Raw genomic sequence first — 22982 nt, 5'->3', positions numbered from 1 at the left:
TTCTTAATTGAAAAAGTTTTTAATACACTAGTATAAAACACCAAAAATTTAGTAACCTAATTCCTATTCTCACTATTTTTATTTTTTTTTTTTGAGACGGTCTCCCTCTGTTGCCCAGGCTGGAGTGCAGTGGCATGATCTCGGCTCACTGCAACCTCTGCCTCCCAGGTTCAAGCAATTCTCCTGCCTTAGCCTCCCAAGTAGCTGGGACTACAGGCACCCACCACCATGCCCCACTAATTTTTGTATTTTTAGTAGAGACGGGGCTTCGCCACGTTGGCCAGGCTGGTCTCGAACTCCTGACCTCAAGTGATCCACCCTCCTCGGACTCCCAAAGTGCTGGGATTACAGGCGTAAGCCACCATGCCCGACCCCTATTCTCACTTATTTTTAAACATTTTTTTCTCATTTCAACTGCAGCAAGATTTTCTCTTAAGAAAAACCAGGAAGCATATTGAATTGTTATTAACACACTGATATGAAACTACTTTTAAGTTAATGTCCATATTTTCCAAGACTCTGTGTGAATTACAACTTTTTGTTTAAGATAATATTTCAAACGTATCATATTTGCTGCTTCAAATTATTTTGATAGGCAAGATATAAATAGTATATTTTTTAAAACTTAAAAAAAATTTTTTTATATATTTTTTTAAGACAAGGTCTCACTCTGTTGCCTAAGCTGGAGTTCAGTGGCACAATCACAGCTCACTGCAGCCTCTACCTCCTGGGCTCAAGTGATCCTTCCACCTTGGCCTCCTGAGTAGCTGGGACTACAGGTGTGCACCAACAAACCCAGCTAATTTTTGTATTTTTTTGTAGAGGTGGGGTTTTGTCATGTTGCCTTGGCTGGTCTTGAACTCCTGGGCTCAAGTGATCTGCTTGCCTTGGCCTCCCAAAGTGCTGGAATTACAAGTGTGAGCCACCACACTCAGCCAAAAACTTTTAAATCTCCATGAAACAACATTTAGATAAGACGTTGTAGAATAAATGCATTTATATCATTGCCCTGAATCCAGCGTAAGACTTCAAGGGTTAATAAACTTAAAAAAAAAAAAACCTTATAGCCAGTATTTTAAGAAACTTGATTATACTTACCAAAGGAACATTGTTTGTTTTCTCTTCTTTTAAATATGGAGAGGTTTAATTCTTTACCTAACAAAGGAATTAATTTTAGCAAAATGATTCATTCCAACCTTCTTATAAGAAATATCTAGGAGAGTGGTGAGGTGCGGTGGCTCACGCCTGTAATCCCAGCACTTTGGGAGGCCAAGGCGGGCGGATCACAAGGTCAGGTGTTCAAGACCAGCCTGACCAACATGGTGAAACCCCATCTCTACTAAAAATACAAAAATTAGCCAGGCGTGGTGGCACGTGCCTGTAATCCCAGATACTCGGGAGGCTGAGGCAGGAGAATCGCTTGAACCTGGGAGGCAGAGGTTGCAGTGAACAGAGATCATGCCACTGCACTCCAGCCTGGGTGACAGAGCAAGACTCCGTCTCAAAAGAAAAAAAAAATATCTAGGAGAGTCAACTAAGAAAAATAACAAATCTAAGTGATAAACATTCAGGAAATTCTCTAAATAAGAGATTTATTTACAATCTTAATATCTCAGGGTTCTTTTTAGGTGTCCAGGGGAAAAGAGCAGGATAACAGTGTGGAGACTGCTAAGTTGAGAATTTAAAACAAATGAGAACATAAGATTTTTAAAATTGCATTGTGAATGTAACATTTTTTATCAATCCTTTAATCTCACTCTTTTAGACATATTGAGAAAATGTTAAATAGAAAATATTAAGAAATTTTAATAAGATGTTTCAGATCTTTGAGTGTGAAATATATAACAAAAAAGCCTAATTTCAAACAACTATTTGAGATCAAGGGACAATGGTGTGACCAATATGAAGGGTCAAGACTGAAATGTATTGTCTTTACTCTCAAGAACTCTACTTTCAGTTTTTTCTCGGACAGTTAATTTCAGCTTCATAGAGATTTCTGACCAAATTAAGGAACACTGTTTTCCTGGGTGTGTTTTGGGTATATGTCGTTATAGTTATGTTATTTCTTGTTGAAATTTATAATTGTGGGTTTTTTGTGTTGTTTTAGTATTTAATGGTATATAATGTGTTATTAAATTATATGTAGTTATACAAAAAAAATACCTAGCACACAAACAAAAATTATTTTTTTCCTTAACATTTGAAAGGCAAGACAAATTTTTAGGGAGCATATATAAAATAACTATGTCTTCATTCTTTTCTATTCACTTTTTGGCCTAAGCAGATAGTAGATTAATTTCAGCCTCTCTTTTCTTTCTTTCTTTCTTCTTTTTTCTTTTTTTTTTTTTTTTTTTTTGAGATGGAGTCTTCTGTCACCAGGCTGGAGTGCAGTGGCGTGATCTCGGCCCACTGCAACCTCCACCTCCCGGGTTCAAGCAATTCTCCTGCCTCAGCCTCCCAAGTAGCTGGAATTATAGGCACGCACTGCCACGCCCAGCTAATTTTTGTATTTTTTTTAGTAGAGATGGGATTTCACCATGTTGGCCAGGCTGGTCTTGATCTCCTGATCTCATGATCCGCCCACCTCAGCCTCCCAAAGTGCTGGGATTACAGGCGTGAGCCACTGCACCTAGCCACTTCTTTTTTTCTTTTTTAACTAGAAACAGTCTCGCTATGTTGCCCAGGCTGATTTCCAACTCCTGGGCTCAAGTAATCCTTCTGCCTCACTCTGTCAAAGTGCTGGGATTACAGGTGGGGATCACGATGCCCTTTTAGTCTACAAATTAAAGTAGAAAACTTTGCTTCTCTTTTTCTTACTGCCTTAGACTTCCACCTTGTGGTGGCTCCTCAGTGACAGGAGTGCCCATGCAGCTACCCTCTCCCTTTTCTAGGATAATTCATTGGTGACATAGGTCATCTTTCAAACCAGGTCCATTTTCTGTACTTTGGCTGTCTTCATTGGTTTCTAGCTTTTCATTTGAGCTTAGGTCAGAACCACAGTGAATAATGAAGTAATCTGCATTTTGCCAGTTTTGACTTCCATCTAAAGGAAACAAGTCCTGTGGTAAAGGAAAAAGGGAGCAATATGAATGTCTGTTCTAGCAGAGAACCCTTTTTTTTTGAGACAGGATCTCACTCTGTCACCCAGGCTGGAGTGCAGTGGCACAGTCATCACTCACTGCAGCCTTGACCTCCCAGCCTCAAGCGATCCTCTTGCCTCAGCCTCCCGAGTAGTTGGGACTCCAGGCACTCACCCCCATGCTAATAGCAGAGGACTCTTAATCGCTATGCTATATATATGATTTTAAGAGCTGTTATTGTTGTTATTGTTATCACAGAAGTAGCATCATTATCTTCTACTGTTGTTATGACTAACATTTGTGAATACTTAAAATAATAACTAATATATAATAATAAATTATTTCAGGCCATGTTTAAGTGCTTTATGTGAATAAACTCAATAAGTGATGATGAAATAATTACCCACAATCTTATCTTTCCTTGTCTTAATTCTCTATTTGGGCATTTAATCTTTCTTTTGTGGTTTATATATATGGCTATTTGAATATTTAGCTATTTTCTTTGGACATTGATTACTGCAAATTGTTCATGGCAAAGCAGTTTCATTTTTATATCTCATTTTTTTTTTAGGGAGATATACTTCCCAATTCATCAGATTATAAGTCCTCACTCATAGCACTGACTGCTCATAATTGGCTACTTCGTATATCAGCAACTACGGGAAAAATCCTTGAGAAAATATATCTTGCACCTTATTGCAAATTCAGGTATTTCCTGTGAGTTTATTATTCAAGATTTTATTTTAAAAATTTGAAACCTGTGGCCCAGGAAATTTCAAGCCTTTTTGCCCCGTCACTTTTCTAATCCATAACCAGATCTCAATTAATAAACCTATTTTCTTTTTCTCCCCTCATGACTACATTTAGAGGTCTGAGTGTAGAGACCCTCTATCATTTGTCTTTTTTTTTTTTTTTTTCTTTTTTGAGACGAGGTCTTGCTCTGTCTCCCAAGCTGGAGTGCAGTGGCGTGATCTCTGCTTACTGCAACCTCCACCTACCAGGTTCAAGCGATTCTCCTGCCTCAACCTTCCGAGTAGCTGGGGTTTTGGGTGTGCACCACCATGCCCAGCTACTTTTTGTATTTTTGATAGAGCTGAGGTTTCCCTGTGTTGGCCAGGATGGTCTCAAACTCCTGACCTCAAGTGATCTGCCCACCTCAGCCTCCTAAAGTTCTGGGATTACAGGCGTGAGCCATCGTGCCCAGCTGTCATTTATCTTTGTATCCCTAATAAGTAACTAACCTGTAGTAGTTTAAATAAACTTAAAAAAAAATTCCCTGTATTCTACAAATAGTATTTTCTATGTAAGATGCTCTTTATGGTAGATTTTCCTGAAGGCTAGTTTCAGTTAAATTGTCTGCTATGTACAATCCAAGAACTGTTATTTTAACTATTAGTTTTATAAATTAGATGTAAATGTTTGGAGGGAATATGTTCATGGAATGTGTGAAAGTAACATTTTTAGTGCTTTTTATACTTCCATTTTAAAGTAGAAATGATTATTTTGTTTTCTAAGTTTTGAATACTCTTAGATCAAAAACAATTTTTATTCACCAATGCTCTAGAAAGATTAAAATTATGTATATATTTAAATAGGGATATGTCCATATAGGGATATAGAGGAAATTTTTTAGCTATTTATTTTTTAAAATAGATCACTTTGCTTTTATAATTTAAATAACTAAAAAATAGTTTACTTATAAAATATAATATTTTGGTTTTAAGTATAAGGAAACTGACCCAAATAAATAAACTTCTCTTCATTCTTTTAAAAGATACTTGAGCTGGGACACTCCTCAAGAAGTCATTGCAGTTAAGTCAGCTCAGAACAGAGGCTCAGCAGTGGCCCGGCAGGTATACATATTTAAACATTTAATAAAATGAAGAATTTTTTTCATAGGAATTTGTCTGCAGATTTGTTATGAAAAATCTAATGATCTTTTATTTCCGAAGCATGCTGTAAAAGATAGGATTCACGGCAACCTGGATGGAATCGGAGACCATTATTCTAAGTGAAGTAATTAAGAAATGGAACCAGATATTGTATTTTCTCACTCATAAGTGAGAGCTAAGCTATGAGGAGGCAAAGGCATAAGAATGATACAATTTACTTTGGAGACTCGGGCGAAAGGTTGGGAGGTGGGTGAGGGATGAAACACTACACATTGGGTATAGTGTATACCACTCAGGTGATATGTCCACCTAAATCTGAGAAATCACCACTAAAGAACTTACTCATGTGACCCAACACCACCTGTTCCTCAAAAACCTATTGAAATAATAATAAAAATATTTTAAAAAAGAAAAGTTGATAGGTAGATTTTTTTTTCTGAAGCGTGCTATTTAAAAAGATTTTTCTCTCTTTCTCAAAGAATTACCCAGGATTTACTAGATTTTATAAAGTCTGGAAATTTATATCAAGAAACTTTTTGTTTCTGTTGGTGACTTATGGGGAAATACTATGGAAAGCATTTATTGAGCACTTAAAAAATAGATATAGACTGCTTTTAGAGGTTTTCTGTTTCTTTATACACCAGGACACCTAGAAAAAACAAATACTTATTTTGTGTCTCCCTTTGGCAGAGTCTGTTGTAGTTCTTTCTCATTTTTAATTTGAACTACTTCAGCTTTTTCTCACTAGTGTCCTTGATTGCAAAACAGGCAGGCACTGATCTGAGTTCCTTACCTATATTTACTAATTTAATCTTCAGCACACTCCTTTCAGTAGATACTTTCATCATCCCATTTTACAGATGAGGATTCTGAGCCCCAGAGAGGCTAAGTAACTTATCCAACATCGTAGTGTTGGTAAGTGGTAGAACCTAGGCTCAAACTCAGGCAGTTTAGCTCTAGAGTCCCTGCTCTTATGCACTGCAGCATGCTGCCCCTTCTTGAAATTTCTGTAATATGGACTGGCAGGTGAAGTTTATGTAGAACTCTAGCATTAAAAAAAAAAGTAGTTCCTCTAATTTTACCTTGTTTAGATAACTACATCAAGCATTTCCTTGTCAACCCTCCAGTGTACTCCCATACATGCTGGGTCTATGAACTCTGCTTTTCATTCCTCTCTCATCTCTCTTGTCTACTTTTTCTGTATCCCCCTGAAGCCAAGCAAACTATTTGTTGGCTACTTCTACTTACTTTTTATCATGGTTATCTAAATGTTTTCCTACCCTTTACTAATCCTGCCCAGTCACATTAATAACTTAACTGCATGCCTTTTATTGGAATCTCCTTACCCTTTTCCTGATTTATTTAGTATGACATCTAAGAAAGAGAGATGCTGTCTCTCTCTTAGTAATAATTCTCTCTTTATACTCTTACTACCTTGCTTTTACTTTGGTAAAGGAAAATTCAGAAAAAAGTGGGATAGTATAAAAAAGTAACAAAACATTTTGCTACTTTGAGAATTCTAAAGTGTCTTGTCTGATGTACCTTTTTAATAATTTAAATTGCTAAAGAGCAAGAATTTTTGTTTTGTTTTGAGACGGAGTCTTGCTTTGTTGCCAGGCTACAGTGTAGTGGTGAAATCTCAGCTCACTGCATCCTCTGCCTCCCAGGTTCAAGCAAATCTCCTGCCTCAGCCTCCTGAGTAGCTGGGACTACAGGCGTGCACCACCACGCCCAGCTAATTTTTGTATTTTTAGTAGAGGCGGGGTTTCGCCATGTTGGCCAGGATGGTCTCGATCTCTTGACCTCATGATCTGCCCGCCTTAGCCTCCCAAAGTGCTGGGATTTACAGGCGTGAGCCACCATGCCCAGCCAATAATTGCGTTAAGTTTAATTCTATACGTTATCATATATTAATGTTTTACATTTACCATCACCTTATAATGTTAATAAAATCTTGTATTTCTATATTCTGGACTGTTTTCCTACAGTCTCCAGCCAACAAGTAGTAGCTCTTAGTTGGGGTATATAAACTGTACTTTTCCTTTGGGTTTAAGGAACACAGAAGGAGTCTGATTTACCTTGAAGATGTTAGTTCAATAAAAATGTATCCCTTTCAAAGGGAGAATCTTTTGGGCTTTAAGCATTACAATCTTTTTTTTTTTTTTTTTGCCATTTATTTGTTTTCTAACTTTTAGTTATAGCAGTTTTGATTGATGGTTCCAGCCTTAAAAGTTCTGTTGAAGCAGAGACTGGCTGTGATGGGGCAGACAGCCTTGTCTAACACAAATTTAGGAAATTCCCTTCAAAACTGTATTGGAGAAGTACAACAGATTGTTTTACATTTCATAGTGGCAAGAAATTGGACCTTGTTCTTCAAAGTAAGGAGGCTATCCTTTTCAAGCAGAAAAGTCACTCAAGCTTTCATTGATGATGTTATTTCTAATTTCCTGTAAAGGAGTCAGCACAACACTACTTTCATTATGTATTTATTTATTTAGAGACAGCATGTCTGATGCCCATGCTGGAGTGCAGTGACTTGATCAGAGTTCACTGCAGCTTCAAACTCCTGGGCTGAAGTGCTCCTCTCACGTCAGCCTCCTGAGTAGCTGGGACTACAGGTGTGTGCCACCATGTCCAGCTAATTTTTTTATTTTTTGTAGAAACGAGGTCTCACTGTTCCTACAGTGAGTGGCCAGGCTGGTCTCAAACTCCTAGCCTCAAGTGATCCTCCTGCCTTAGCCTCCCAAAGGGCTGGGATTATAGGCGTGAGCTACCTGATCCAGCAACTTTCAAATTATATGAGCATGATAACTACGTATCTTTTTATTAGGCTCTTTATTGTTCAAACTCCAAAATATAAATGCATGGTATTTTATTGCTAAGAAATGTTTACTTTTATGGATTTTTGTCTGTATATATGCACGCATGTGTCTGAAGGGCTGAAGCTTTAGTGGACATGTTTTGAATATGTTGCCTTCCTGTTTAAGTAACTTTGCAATCTAGATAGATGGATGTTTTCATAATATGAAAACGTCTGCATAACTGCATGCTAGAACAGATGGATTTTTTCAACTAATGAAAACAGTGTGTTTCCGAAGTACTTTTGAGAGCTGCGTGTAATTTTAGTCTTTCCTTCTAGGCAGGCATTCAACAACATGTTTTGCTGTACCTTGCAGTGTTCCGAGTTCTACCTTTTTCACTTGTAGGGATTCTAGAGATCAACAAAAAGGTAAGAACTCATTTCTTATTTAATTGCAATATTTTATTGACAATAAGTTGTAATGTCATTATTTAATTATTTATGAGATATTTGATTGGAAATGCTCCCCTCACTATAAAAAGTTCACTAACTTGGTTTATTTTGTAACAAAACACATGAGAACATTTGCCTAATATCCCTTCATCTTTCTGCATGTTTTTATGCCTCTCAAGTGGATCATATTGGATACCTGTGGTCATTAACAAACTACTATGTTATGAAATTACAAAATGAGTAAGGTTTTTTTTTTCAGAAGGAACATTCCAAAGCTTGTTAAAAAGATCATTAAAGGAAGGTGAGAAGTTGCAACAAAATATTTCATTTTAATTGCAAGGTATAGGTCTAAAACTTGCTTTATGATCTGTAACAAGCCTTATATTTAAATATGTAAATTTTCCAATTCATTCAATTTTGGGTTTTATTGTTGTTCCCATTTGTTCTTGACTTATGGATCAGTTACATGGGAGGAAAGAAGGAGCAAATTTCCTTTGAGTAAAAGAATGAATAGGATTCTACTTTAAAAAAAAAAGTTACTTACTCTTGGTGAATAGTTATTTATTGAGCTCTTCTACTGGTCTTTAATTCAGCACCTGAAGTATTGTAGAGGACAGTATCTTGAGGATCTACTGATCTTTATAAGCAACAAGATGAATGTATTAAAATTTTATATTATGTAAGCATTATATACTAAACTGCATAATGGCTAAAGAGAAATATTAGTTACCGTTCATTGCTTATTTTGTGCCATGCACTTTGAATATTTTACAACATTGTAACGTATATATTAAGAAGTTAAGCAGCAGTCCCAGCTACTCAGAAGGCTGAGGCAGGAGAATGGTTTGAGCTCAGGAATTCAAGGCTTTGATGAATTATGATTGCACCACTACACTCCAGCCTGGGTGACAGAGTGAGACTCTGTCTCTAAAAAAATTAAAATAAAAAAAGCAGCTACCTAAATCCTAAAGGTGGCAAGTAGAGGAGCTAGAATTAAAATAGATTGGCTACTTTATTATAGCAGTCATTATTATTATTATTATTATTATTATTATTATTATTATTATTATTATATTATTATTATTATTATTATTATTATTATTATTATTATTATTATTATTTTGAGACAGAGTCTTGCTCTGTCACCTAGGCTGCAGTGCAGTGGCGCGATCTCTGCCCACTGCAATCTCTGCCTCCCGGATTCAAGCAATTCTCCTGCCTCAGCCTTCTGAGTAGCTGGGACTACAGGCGCCTGCCACCATACCCGGCTAATTTTTTGTATTTTTAGTAGAGACAGGGTTTCACCGTGTTAGCCAGGATGGTCTCGATCTCCTGACTTCGTGATCTGCTCACCTCAGCCTCCCAAAGTGCTGGGATTACAGGCATAAGCCACCGCGCCTGGCCAGCACTCATTATTTTAAAATATCTTTGAATTGGCCTGGTGCAGTGGCTCACACCTGTGATTTCAGCACTTTGGGAGGCTGAGGCAGGCCGGTCACTTGAGATTAGGAGATCGATACCAGCCTGGCCAACACGGTGGAGCCCCGTCTCTACTAAAAATATAAAAATTAGCCAGGGGTGGTAGTGCACGCCTGTAGTCCCAGCTACTCGGGAGGGTGAGGTGGGAGAATCGCTTGAACCTAGGAGGTAGATGTTGCAGTGAGCCGGGTTTGCACCACGGCAACAGAGCAAAACTCCATCTCAAAAAAAAAAAAAAAGTTTGAATTACACAAGTCCTCTTTTTCTTCTTTTACTTTTTCTTTCTTTTTTAAAAGCTTTTCTTCATATTTTTTCTTTTTTTTTTTTACTTCTAAGTTCAGGGGTACATGTGCATTATGTGCAGGTTTGTTATATAGATAAACATGTGTCACGGGGGTTTGTTGTACAGATTATTTCATTTCTCAGGTTTCAGTCTAATATCCATTAGTTATTTTTCCTGATCCTCTCCCTCCTCCCACCCTCCACCCTCCGATAGGCCCGAGTGTGTGTTGTTCCCCTCTATGTGTCCATGTGTTCTCATCATTCCATGTGTTCTCATCATTTAGCTCCCACTTACAAGCGAGAACATGGAGTATTTGGTTTTCTGTTCCTGTGTTAGTTTGCTAAGGTTAATGGCCTCTGGCTCCATCCATGTCCCTGCAAAGGACATGACCTTGTTCCTTTTGTGGCTGCATAGTATTCCCTGGTGTATATACAAAACATTTTCGTTACCCAGTCTATCACTCATGGACATTTAGGTTGGTTCCATGTCTTTGCTCTTGTGAATAGTGCTGCAATGAACATATATGTTCACATATATGTTCACATGTGTCTTTTATATTTATAATAGAAGGATTTATATCCCTTGGGTATATACCCAGTGATGGGATTGCTGAGTTAAATGGTATTTCTGTCTTTAGGTCTTTGAGGAACCACCACACTGTCTTCCATAATGGTCAGACTAATTTCCATTGTCACAAACAGTGTGTGTTTCTTTTTCTCCACAACCTTGCCAGCATCTGTTATTTTTTGACTTTTTAATAATATCCATTCTGACTGGTGTGAGATGGTACCTCATTGTGGTTTTGATTTGCATTTCTCTAATGATCAGTGATGTTGAGCTTTTTTTCACGTGCTTGTTGGCCACATGTATGCCGTCTTTTGAGAAGTATCTGTTTATGTCCTTTGCCCACTTTTTAATGGTGTTGTTTTTTTTTTTTCTTGTAAATTTGTTGAAGTTCCTTTTAGATTCTGGATATTAGACCTTTGTCAGATGTATGGATTGCAAAAATGTTCTTCCATACTGTAGGATGTCTGTTGACTCTGTTGTTGATGGTTTCTTTTGCTGTGCAGAAGCTCTTTAGTTTAAGTAGATCCTATTTGTCAATTTTTGCTTTTGTTGCAATTGCTTTTGGTGTTTTCATCATGAAGTCTTTGCCCATGCCTATGTCCAGAATGATATTGCCTAGGTTATCTTCCAGGGTTTTTATAGTTTTGGGTTTTACATTTAAGACTTTAATCCATCTTGAGTTAATTTTTGTATATGGTGTAAGGAAGGGGTCCAGTTTTGATTTTCTGCATATGGCTAGCCAGTTATCCCAGCACCACAGGGAATCCTTTCCCCATTGCTTGTTTTTGTCAAGTTTGTCGAAGATCAGATAGTTATAGGTGTGCAGTCTTACTAATATTTCTGGGTTCTCTATGCTGTTCCATTGGTTTATGTTTCTGTTCTTGTACCAGTACCATGCTGTTTTGGTTACTGTAGCCCTGTAGTATAGTTTGAAGTTGGATAGCATGATGTCTCCAGTTTTGTTCTTTTTGCTTAGGATTGCCTTGACTAATTCAGCCTCCGTTTTGGTTCCATATGAATTCTAAAATAGTTTTTTCTAGTTCTGTGAAGAACGTCAATGGTAGTTTAATGGGAATAGCATTAAATATATTAATTGCTTTGGGCAATATGGCCATTTTAATGCTATTGATTCTTCCTAACCATGAGCATGGAGTGTTTTTCCATTAGTTTGTGTCATCTTTGTAGATCTCCTTGTAGAGATCTTTCACTTCCTCTGTTAGCTGTATTCCTAGGTATTTTATTCTTTTTAGGGCAACTGTGAATGAGAGTTTGTTCATTATTTAACTCTCGGCTTGACTGTTGTTGTTGTATAGGAATGCTAGCAATTTTTGCACATTGATTTTGTATCCTGAGACTTTGCTGATGTTGCTTATCAGTTTAAGAAGCTTTCGGATGAGACAATGGGGTTTTCTAGATACAGGATCATGTCGTTTGAAAAGAGGAATGGTTTGACTTCCTTTCTTCCTATTTGAATGCCTTTTATTTGTTTCTCTTGCCTGATGGCTCTGGCCAGAATTTCCAACACACTGTTGAATAGGAATGGTGAGAGTGGACATCCTTGTCTTGTGCTGGTTTTCAAGGGGAGTGACAAGTTGTCTTTTTTCAAAGTGGGAAACTAGGATCAGTGAATTAAAAAGTCATGAACTAGTCAATGTCAGAGTAAACAATACTTATCTTTCTAAGAGATGACAAAAAATACAACTCATAATTTAATTGTTCTCTCTGTGCCTGTAGGTTAAGTAATTATGTGTGCTTATTACAGTCTATAACAGAAATGAACATGTGGCAAAGTAATAAACTGTTTCTATTTATTCCTGTATGTCCAAGGTAATTGGACATCTTCCTCTATTCCTGTATTTCCAAGGTAATTGGACAAGGACATCTTCATTTAAGTAGTTTGTTTTTTATTAAGCTGGTGAATTGTATAAAAATAAGAATAATAGAAAAATATGCAATTAGAGAGATTTGGTTTTAAATATTGTTACTTGGGATTGAAGAACATCTTTCACTTACCATGCATGAAAGACTATCCAGGGGCTGGGCACCTCTAATTAACTAAAAATTTGTCTCTATTTTATAAAGAACATTTTAGCATAAAGAATGGATCCTTGGAAGAGTATGAATAGTAGATTAAATATTCATTTAGAACGACATGGCCTTGGTGTGTGCCAGTGTCTATGAGGAATGGAATTTGTTATTAATAGATATTGACAATGCTATGAAGCAAATGAATGCTGGTGCATTATTCTGAGGGATATGTGCCGCACTTCCATTAGTGCTCCAGTATGAGAATCCAGTGGCTTACTGCTCACTCCTAATAATACCCTAGCCTCAAGGTGATAAATTATAATGAGGTTTTAATGCTAGGCAGCAGTGTTATCCTAGTGACATGAATATTAAGCAAGAGTGCAAACCACCGTGAACATTCAGAGGATTGGACTTCCAGTCTTTTCTCAGGTGATATCTGTCTTTCCCCCCGCCAGATTTTTGGGAACGTTACAGATGCTACCTTGTCTCATGGAATACTGATTGTGATGTACAGCTCAGGACTGGTCAGACTCTATAGCTTCCAAACCATCGCTGAACAGGTAGAGAAAACTGAAATTTGTCGTGTTACTATTAGCATGAGGTTTCGACTAAAGTATGATTTTTTTTTTAGTGAGATGCTTTTAGAGTAAGGCACTTGTGTAGATTTCGGCTCTAAAAAACTGTAGAAATGTGGAACACAAGTAACCTTTAAAGCAGGGGTGGGGAAGATAAACAGAAAGGCCATTGGAAAAAGACATTTTCTTTGTCATGTACATGTGAATTTTATTTTTGTTCTCTCCAGATATCAAATAAATAGGTGCTAAAGCCACCATTTTTGTTTTGTTTTGTTTTTAGTTCATGCAACAGAAACTTGACTTAGGGTGTGCATGCAGATGGGGTGGGACTACTGGAACTGTAGGAGAGGCTCCTTTTGGCATTCCTTGTAATATTAAAATCACAGGTATGGCTACTCTATAGTATTTTTTCACCTTAAAAAATAAGTGGTCATATAAATAGTTATTAATTATAGTCATCCAAATGTTTTTCTCATTTATTTAAAAAACTCAATTCATTTTACTCCTATACATCATGTACCTTGCTACTCAATAATGAATAAGCGTCAAGGAAAATCTATCAGTTATTCATTGAACCAAAGGCCTGGGGATGCTGAGCCTTGCTTGGCCACAGACCTTTAGCAATTCACTTTACTTTTCTGATCCTTGATTTCCTTATCTGCAAAATGAGTTGCAGCAAATGATACCATCTTAGCTCTCTTATATTAGTATTTTACAATTCGATGAAATTTACCCCCTCTCTAAGAAAGGTGTTTTCCAAGAAAAAATTATTACCATGCCATCTGAACATAGAGCTTAGACACAGACAGAACTTCCCAGTATACTTAAAGAGTGCCAAAGCACAAAAAAGAGAATTATATACAATTCTATAAATATAGTAAAAATGTTCTATAATTAGCTTATCAAATTCAGTTGTTAGAAAAGAAATCAACTGGCCAGGTGTGGTGGCTCACACCTGTAATCCCAGCACTTTGGGAGGCTGAGGCGGGCAGATCACCTGAGGTTGGGAGTTCGAGACCAGCCTGACCAATGTGGAGAAACCCCATCTCTACTAAAAATACAAATTAGCCAGGCGTGGTGGCACATGCCTGTAATCCCACCTACTCACAAGGGAGGCTGAGGCAGGAGAATCACTTAGACCTAGGAGGCGGAGGTTGTGGTGAGCCGAGATCATGCCATTGCACTCCAGCCTGGGCAACAAGAGTGAAACTCCATCTCAAAAAAAAAAGAAAAGAAATCAGCTGTTACTCAAATTCAGTAGTAGTACGTTAAAAGAAATAAACCATGACTGTTCCGAGTTCATCTCAGGAATCCAAGGATGGTTTAATGTTTACAAATTTAGTAGCTATAAAGATCACATGAGTAAACTAAGAGAGAAAAATTTTTTTATTATCCTAATATCTGTTTATTTTAATTCTTGTTCATTAAGAGTCATTCCTTATCATGTTGAAGACATTCCTCTTATTTATAACCAACCAATAAGCATTATATTTTTAGGTGAAACGCCAAAGGATTTTCTAATATATGCAGAATAAGATAAGAATTTTTTCTATCATTTTTCCTTAATATTGTATTAGTAATAGACCAAGAAACAGAAATGAAAGATGTCATTGTTCAAAAGGAAAAAAATATTATTTTTGGTAGTAAATGACAAATTATAAAAACTACTGGGAGTTAAAGTAAGTTATTCATGAAGTTCAAAATAAATATTTTAAAAATTACTTAAGTTTTTAGATGCCTTGGACAAACTGAATTAGGCGGTTGTATGAAAATTCAGCCCTAGCAATACCTCCTGTATTCAATACAAATACATTAAAAGGAATCTATTAAGAATTTTAAAACTGTAGGCTGCAGTGGTAACCGGGTTATTTTGAAATGGGTTATTTCAGACAGAGTTTTTCCAAATGGTAGCATTATTCTTGTTGAAATGCAAATAAAAAGTAAGTAAAGGCTGGGCACGGTGGCTCAAGCCTGTAATTCCAGCACTTTGAGAGGGTGAGGCGGGTGGATCACAAGGTCAGGAGTTTGAGACCAGCCTGGCCAACATGGTGAAACCCCATCTTTACTAAAAATACAAAAATTAGCTAGGCATGGTGGCGGGCACCTGTAATCCCAGCTACTCAGGAGGCTGAGGCAGGAGAATTGTTTGAACCCAGGAGACAGAGGTTGCAGTGAGCCAAGATCGCGCCACTGTACTCTAGCCTGAGCGATAGAGCAAGATCCGTCTCAAAAAAAAAAAAAAAGTGAGTAAAACAAAAGAACAAAGATGATAAAGTACATAGAGCCTGAAGAATTGTCCTGGAGTTTTATCCCTTTTTTTAGAAAGAAGACTGGATTTGGGATCAGAATCTTAGTCTGCTGACTAGTGAGGGTGACACTCTGCTACTAATTGGTGGTATGATAGTGGGCAAATTATTATTATTATTATTATTATTTTGAGACAGGGTCTCACTCTGTTGCCCAGACTGGAGTGCAGTGGAGAGATCACAGCTCACTGCCACCTCCACCTCTTGGGCTCAAGTGATCGTCCTACATTAGCCTCCCAAGTAGCTGGGACTACAGGTGCATGCCACCACACCCAGCTAATTTTTGTATTTTTTGTTTGATAGAGATGATGTTTCACTATGTTGCTCAATTTGGCCTTGAACTCCTGGGCTCAAGCAATCTGCCTACCTCATCCTCCCAAAGTGCTGGGACTATAGGTGCATGCCACCACACCCAGCTAATTTTTATATTTTTTGTTTGGTAGATGATGTTTCACTGTGTTGCTCAATTTGGCCTTGAACTCCTGGGCTCAAGCAATCTGCCTACCTCATCCTCCCAAAGTGCTGGGATTACAGGCATGAGCCACTGTGCCCAGCTGATAGTGGGCAAATTATTTAACCTCTCTTGGCCTCAGATTTTGAAACTTTGAAATAATAATATTTGAAAACATGATCTATGAAAACATTCATCATTGTAAAAAAAAATAATTCAATGATTTTTGTATGTTTGACTAAGAAAATTAGCACATTATATTGGAAGCTTTCAGTGTTTATTTCATACTGTAGAGACTTAAATCCTATTCATTTCTCCAAATTTGTTTTTCAATCTTAAGGTCTATACAAATAGTATTTATTTTAACTTTAAATAATTTTTTTTCTTAGTGCAAAAGCAGTTCCTTTGCATTATTTAAAAAATCGGGAAATTGGCCAGGCGTGGTGCCTCATGCCTGTAATCCCAGCACTTTAGGAGGTTGAGGCGGGCAGATCACTTGAGGTCAGGAGTGCAAGACCAGCCTGGCCAACACAGTGAAACCCCTTCTCTACCAAAAATGCAAAAAATTAGCCTGTAATCTCAGCTACTCAGGAGGCTAAGGCAGGAGAATTGCTTGAACCCAGGAGGCGGAGGATGCAGTGAGCCAAGATCGTGCCACTGCATTCCAGCCTGGGCGACAGAGCAAGACTGTCTCAAAAGGAAAGAAAAAAAGAAAAAATAAAATAAAATTTAAAAATTGGGAAATAAAGATAAGCAAAAGAGAAAATGTAAAACATTATAGTCCTCTTACATGGGGTTAACTGTTGATGTGTTATTTTCTAATCTTATAATATATATATTTCTGTATGTTTAAAACCCAGAAAAGAATCATACCATAAGTGCTCTTTTATAACTCACTTGTTAAGAAAGCAACTCTATTGAGGTATAATTTACATGTAATTAAAATGCATCCATTTTAACTGTACAATTTGAGTTTTGTCAAATGTATACATCCATGAAATCACCACTACAGTCAAGATTTAGAATCTTTTCATCATCCCAAAAAGTTCCCCTGTGCCCTTCCCAGTAAATTCCTCTCTTAACACAGCCCTAGGCAACCAATGATCTGCTTTTTTTTCACAGTAGATTAAATTTATATTTTCTGGAGTTTTATATTAATGAAATCACATGGCATGTATTTTTTGGTTTGGCTTCTTTCACTCAGGATATTGTATTTGAGATTTGTTTCATGTTGTTGCATGTATCTATAGCCTAACCCACTTTTTGATGTTAATATATTATGAATATTTCCATCTAGATTATTTAATAGGTGGCCTTGTGAAAACAACAAAGTTGTAATCCCATCTCACTCTTTACACCAAAATAAACAATAGATGGATCAAAGACTTAAAAGTTTTAGAAGAAAACTTGGGAGAATCTTTTTATCTCAGTGTGGGGAAGACCTTTCTAAGTATGGCACAAAACCCAAAGCCATAAACGAAGAGACTGATAAATTTGATTATATAAAAATAAAGTTCTGCATGGCAAAAAATCCCCAGAAATATACAACATAAACCAACTCAAATAACAACAGGAGACATAGTTACAAATCATACTGTAGTGGGGCAATTTCTTTAATATGTGAAGGGTTCTATAGATCAATAAGAAAAAAGCAGTAACACAATTACAAAATTATCAAAGAATGTTGTTTAAAATAAACAGAAATATAAATGACTTTTAATTAGGGGAGTGCAAAGCTCAATGTCACTGATAAGAGAAATGTAAATTAAAATTATTATAAGATAACATCTCTTCAGATTCTTAAATATCAAAAAGTTAGAACTTTTGATACAATGTGGTTGGTAAAAGTTTAGGCACTTTCATTTATTTTCTACCCTTTATGGCCCCCAACAATTTGTCAATATGACAGTTTGTTAATATGTATCAAAATTTTAAATGCATGTACTCCTTGAGCCCAGCAACTCCAGTACTAGGAATTTATCCCAGATATATTCACTTATACAGAAAGTGATAAATGTACAGTTAAAACATTGTTTCTAATAGCAAAAGATTGGAAACAATCTATACATTGGTAAGTGATATTAGTATTATTATATCATTGTATAGCTGTATCATAAATTTAATTGCTAAATTGTTAAAAAGAAGGAGGAGTTTTAACTAGGCATAGTGGCTCATGCCTGTAATCTGAGCACTTTGGGAAGCGGAGGCAGGTGGATCACTTGAGGTCAGGAGTTCGAGACCAGCCTAGCCAACATGGCGAAACCCTGTCTCTACTAATAATACAAAAATTAGCCAGGTGTGGTGGCGGGCACCTGTGATCCCAGCTACTCAGGAGGCTGAGGCACGAGAATCGCTTGAACCCAAGAGACAGAGGTTGCAGTGAGTGAGATTGCGCCACTGCACTCCAGCCTGGGCGACGGAGTGAGATTAAAAACAAACACAAACAAACAAAAAAAAAACAGAAAGAAGAATTCTTTTTGCACTGGTATAGGATAATTTCCAAGATGTGTACTATTAAGTAAAAAAAAAAAAAAAAAAAAAATCGGTGCAAAACTGTGTATATAAAAATCTTCATTTGTGTAAAGTTGTATAAAGTGTTCATACTCATGTATTAAAGGAATATATCTATGGTGATGTGCTTTTGGATTTGCTTGGAATATCTGAAAGGACACATAAAAACTTCATAAATCGGAAGAGATACAGATCAAAGGAAGACTTAGTTTTCATTATATCTTCTGATACTTTTAAAATGTAGTGCTTGTATTAACTATGTGAAAAAGTGGTTCTCTGTGTGTGTGCATCTCCTTGAGATGTTAAGAACTTGACATATATGCCATTTTACAAATGAACCATAATTTACTTAACCAGTTCCCTACTTTGGACATTTAGTTTGTTTCTAATTTTGTGATTACAAATAGCATATTTCTGTAACTATTAGTGATCCTTGCCTGTATCAATTATGTCATGTGATTTGCAGAATGGCAGTTTTTATTTTAATTTATTTATTTTTTTATTTTTATTTTTTTTTTTTGAGACGGAGTCTCGCTCTGTCGCCCAGGCTGGAGTGCAGTGGCGCAATCTCAGCTCACTGCAACCTCCACCTCCCGGGTTCACGCCATTCTTCTGCCTCAGCCTCTCCGAGTAGCTGGGACTACAGGTGCCCGCCACCACGCCTGGCTAATTTTTTTGTATTTTTAGTAGAGACGGGGTTTCACCGTGGTCTCAATCTCCTGACGACCTCGTGATCCGCCTGCCTCGGCCTCCCAAAGTGCTGGGATTACAAGCGTGAGCCACCGCGCCTGGCCTAGAATGGCAGTTTTTAAAATTCTGTTACTCCTTTTACCTTCAATAGCTGGTATTTTTCTAGAAATAAAAGCTTTAACTCATCAACTAGAGATAAACTGTAATTCCTTCCAAAAGGCAAGTTAAAGACTTATTTCTTCCCTTTAATTATCAATATTCAGAGCAAGGAGTTGGTATAATAGTCACTTTTGATGCCAGCAAAATGTTTTACAGATAAACACACATATATAAACACAATAGACTCATGGATTTTTTATTTGTCCAATATTATATAGTAATAGTTATTATTCTTAATGATGTTCAAATTGTCCTGAATTTGGCCAACAGAAACTCCATTTTGACACACTCCAGTAATCTTAGAGAATTTCCTTGCTTTCTAGAACAATAATGTGTCCCAGGCTTACCTTTTAACTTTCCTATTTCTGATAGGGGGCCATTTTAGTAGAGAACGTCATTAGAGACTATCAGTTTCCTAGAGAGCAACACTAAAAACTGGGCAGCTTTAAACAATGGAAATTTATTCTCTCACAGTTCTGGAGGCTAGAAATTCAGAATTAAGGTGTTGGCAGAGGTAGCCTCCCTCTGAAGGCTCTAGGGAAGAATCCTTTCTTACCCCTTCTAGCTTCTGGTGGTTGCTCACAATCTTTGGTGTTTCTTGTCTTGTGGCAGCATAACTCCAAATTCTGCCTCTCGCTTTTCCATGGCCTTTCTCCCTCTGTGTCTTCAAATCTCTTTCTCCTTATAAGGACACCAAGTCAGTGAATTTAGGTCCTATCCTTATCCAGTATGATCTTAACTTGATTATATCTATAAAGATCCAATTTGCAAATAAAGTCACATTTACCAGTACTGGGGGTTAGGACTTTAACATATCTTTTGAGGGAACACAAGTCAACTCACAACAGAGACCCAGATCTAGTTGTGTTCATTGCAGTTGGATATCTTTACTTTTAGGTCCTTTTGATGAACAGAGCTGAGAAATACATTAAAACAAAAATTCATTAGCTCATTTTCATACTTCCAAATTTAGCCATTCTTTTTTGATTATATTTGTATTTCTCTTAACTCATACTGAGCTTCTTGATTTCTAATAAAACTTTATCCTGCAATATATATATGATAGTCTTAAAATTACAGTACCAGTGTTACTACTAAGAACTAAAGTATGGGCCAGGTGCGGTGGCTCACATCTGTAATCCCAGCACTTTGGGAGGCCAAGGCAGGTGGATCACTTGAGGTCAGGAGTTCAAGACTAGCCTGGCCAACATGGTGAAACCCTGTCTCTACTAAAAATAGAAAAAATTTAGCCAGGCGTGGTGGTGTGCACTTGTAATCCCAGCTACTCGGGAGGCCAAAGCAGCAGAATCACATGAACTCGGGAGGTGGAGGTTGCAGTGAGCCGAGATTGCGCCACTGCTCTCCAGCCTGGGTGACAGAGTGAAACTCTGTCTCAAAAAGGAAAAAAAAGAAAAGTATAGAGTGAAGGTTAAGATTTCCCTGCAGTTTCTTCTCTCCTTAGTGTACAGCCCAGTAAGTATACACATGGAGTAATGTGTTCAAAGGCAATTTGAAATCATTTTTCTATAGGATTAAGCTACCAGCATGACCTAATTAGATTCATTTGTTTCATTTTGTTTTCAATTTTGGGGTTTGCTGTTTTCCTTTTGAGTTTATTCTTGAAATTGTGAAATGTGTATATAGTTGAAAGGTTGAAACCGTATAAAAAGATACACTCTTGGAAATTTCTTTTCTTTTTGTTTTGAGAGAGTCTTGCTCTGTCACCCAGGCTGGAGTGCAGTGTCGCAATCTCAGCTGACTGCAACCTCCACCTCCTTGGTTCAACCAATTCTCCTGCCTCAGCCTCCTGGGTAGTAGAGGTGGGGTTTTGCCACCTTGGCCAGGCTGGTCTTGAACACCTGACCTCAGGCAATCTACCTGCCTTGGCCTCCCAAGGTGCTGGGATTACAGACATGGGCCACTGTGCCCAGCCCCATTTTCTATTTCATTGCTTTCTGTTTTTATTTTTTATTGTTTCCTTTAATCCTGTTACCCTCATCAATAACCATTGTTTTTAGATTCTGGTTTATCTTACTATTGTTTCTTTTTGCAAAAAAAAGCAAATGTATGTTTGCATACTTTAAATATTTAATCTTCTTTCTTACATCAAATGCAGTATATTATATCCTCTGTTCTATACCTTATAATTTTACTTAACATATATCTAAATTTAAAAAAAATTTTTTATTTTTAGTAGAGGTGAGATTTTGCCATGTTGCCCAGGCTGGTCTCGAACTCCTGGGCTCAAGCAATCCACCCACCTTGGCTTCCCACAGTGTTGGGATTACAGGCGTGAGCCACCACACCTGGGCAAATTTTCTAAGTAAACATTTATTCAGTAGAAGAAATATATCAAGTTAATTATCCCCTACATTTAAAAATTCTAGAAAAAATCATATTGGATTACAGGTGTAGCCCTTCTTCTTTGATAAATAATAAAGTTATTTTGTATGCTTTATGTTAAAATTGTCTTTTAAGGTATTATTTGACCTTTCACAGATTCAAAGTATTTTAATTAATCATAATATTTGTTTTCTTTTTAAGGCCCCTTTTTTTCACGGTGTAGGAAGTGGAAGCCCTTTTGCTGGCTCTCCTACTCTTTTAACACTACCCTCTGATATCCTCGTAAACATCCTTGCTTTCTCGAAACAACAGATTGTCCACACCCATCATAAAATTTTCTTACCACAAGACATGGAATCAGCTACTCTGAGAACTTTTAGGCCTTTTTCATTGAGAATAATATTAGAGATCAAAATTGGGGCTCTTGGGTTCGCAGGGCACATTAGAGTTGTGGGCAGAGTAATAGTGCTACTTTTGGGTCATTTTTTGCATTTACTGGAAAAAGTATTTCTTTTTAAGTACCTCTGTTTGTACTGATTTTTTTTCTATTTTGAATTCCTATATCCTCTATATTGAATTTCATATTCTTTATATATTAAATTTCACATTCTCTATAACATACCTAGTTGATTTCGACCCCAAATTCAAACTCTAATTGTATGTTTTTCTTTTAATAATTTTTCTCTTCTTCATCTGCCGTATCATCACATAGAATGTGTGTATTTCTCTTATAATTTGCCAACTCATGCCTTTTGTCCCTTTTTCTGTTGGGGTTTTATATTTTTTATTGCTTAAAAAGACCTTTATATATTAAAGATATTACCCTTTTCTTAAAAGGTTAAAAAAATGAGCACTTGACATATATTTGATATGTTTATGCCTGTCTCTTCTTTTTCCTCAAGATTTTTTATGAACCACTTTTTATGAAAGTTGACCCTTAACGCAGGTTTGAACTGCACAAGTCCACTTATACACAGATTTTTTTCAATAAATACAGGAAAATTTTTTGGAGGTTTGCCACAATTTGAAAAAAAAATCACAGATGAACCACATAGCCTAGAAATATGGAAAAAGTTAAGAAAAAGTTAGGTACATGATGAGTGCATCAAACATATGTAGATACTAGTTTATGTGTTAATTGACTATTTGTGTTATTAGTAAGGCTTCTGGTCAACAGTAGGCTATTAGTAGTTAAGTTTTGGGGAAGTCAAAAGTTTGACTGGGCACAGTGGCTCACCTGTAATCCAAGCACTTTGGGAGGCTGAGGCAGGCAGATCGCTTGTGGCTAGGAGCTTGAGACCAGTCTGGCCAACGTAGTGAAACCCTGTCTCTACTAAAAAGACAAAAATTAGCTGAGTGTGATGG

At 36.9% G+C, this 22982-nt stretch overlaps 1 protein-coding gene across 7 annotated transcripts in view; it reads left to right on the top strand.

Annotated features, from left to right (window-relative positions):
* The window catches only part of DCAF17 (DDB1 and CUL4 associated factor 17), a 78822-nt gene that overhangs the window by 38271 nt on the left and 17569 nt on the right, over positions 1–22982 (top strand). For 6 of the 7 annotated variants that reach the window (XM_058441223.1, XM_058441227.1, XM_032755407.2 and 3 more), the window contains 5 exons: positions 3652–3797; positions 4855–4933; positions 8112–8201; positions 13038–13142; positions 13438–13543. In XM_058441223.1, the coding sequence (XP_058297206.1) occupies positions 3652–3797; positions 4855–4933; positions 8112–8201; positions 13038–13142; positions 13438–13543 (526 nt within the window). The remainder of the gene's footprint in view (positions 1–3651; positions 3798–4854; positions 4934–8111; positions 8202–13037; positions 13143–13437; positions 13544–22982) is intronic. The other variant, XM_032755403.2, reaches the window with a different exon arrangement.

Source organism: Hylobates moloch, unplaced genomic scaffold, assembly GCF_009828535.3.
Source record: "Hylobates moloch isolate HMO894 unplaced genomic scaffold, HMol_V3 SCAFFOLD_1, whole genome shotgun sequence".
Taxonomy (NCBI): domain Eukaryota; kingdom Metazoa; phylum Chordata; class Mammalia; order Primates; family Hylobatidae; genus Hylobates; species Hylobates moloch.
Note: the sequence above shows the minus strand (reverse complement) of the source record. Positions and strands in the feature narration are given on the sequence as shown.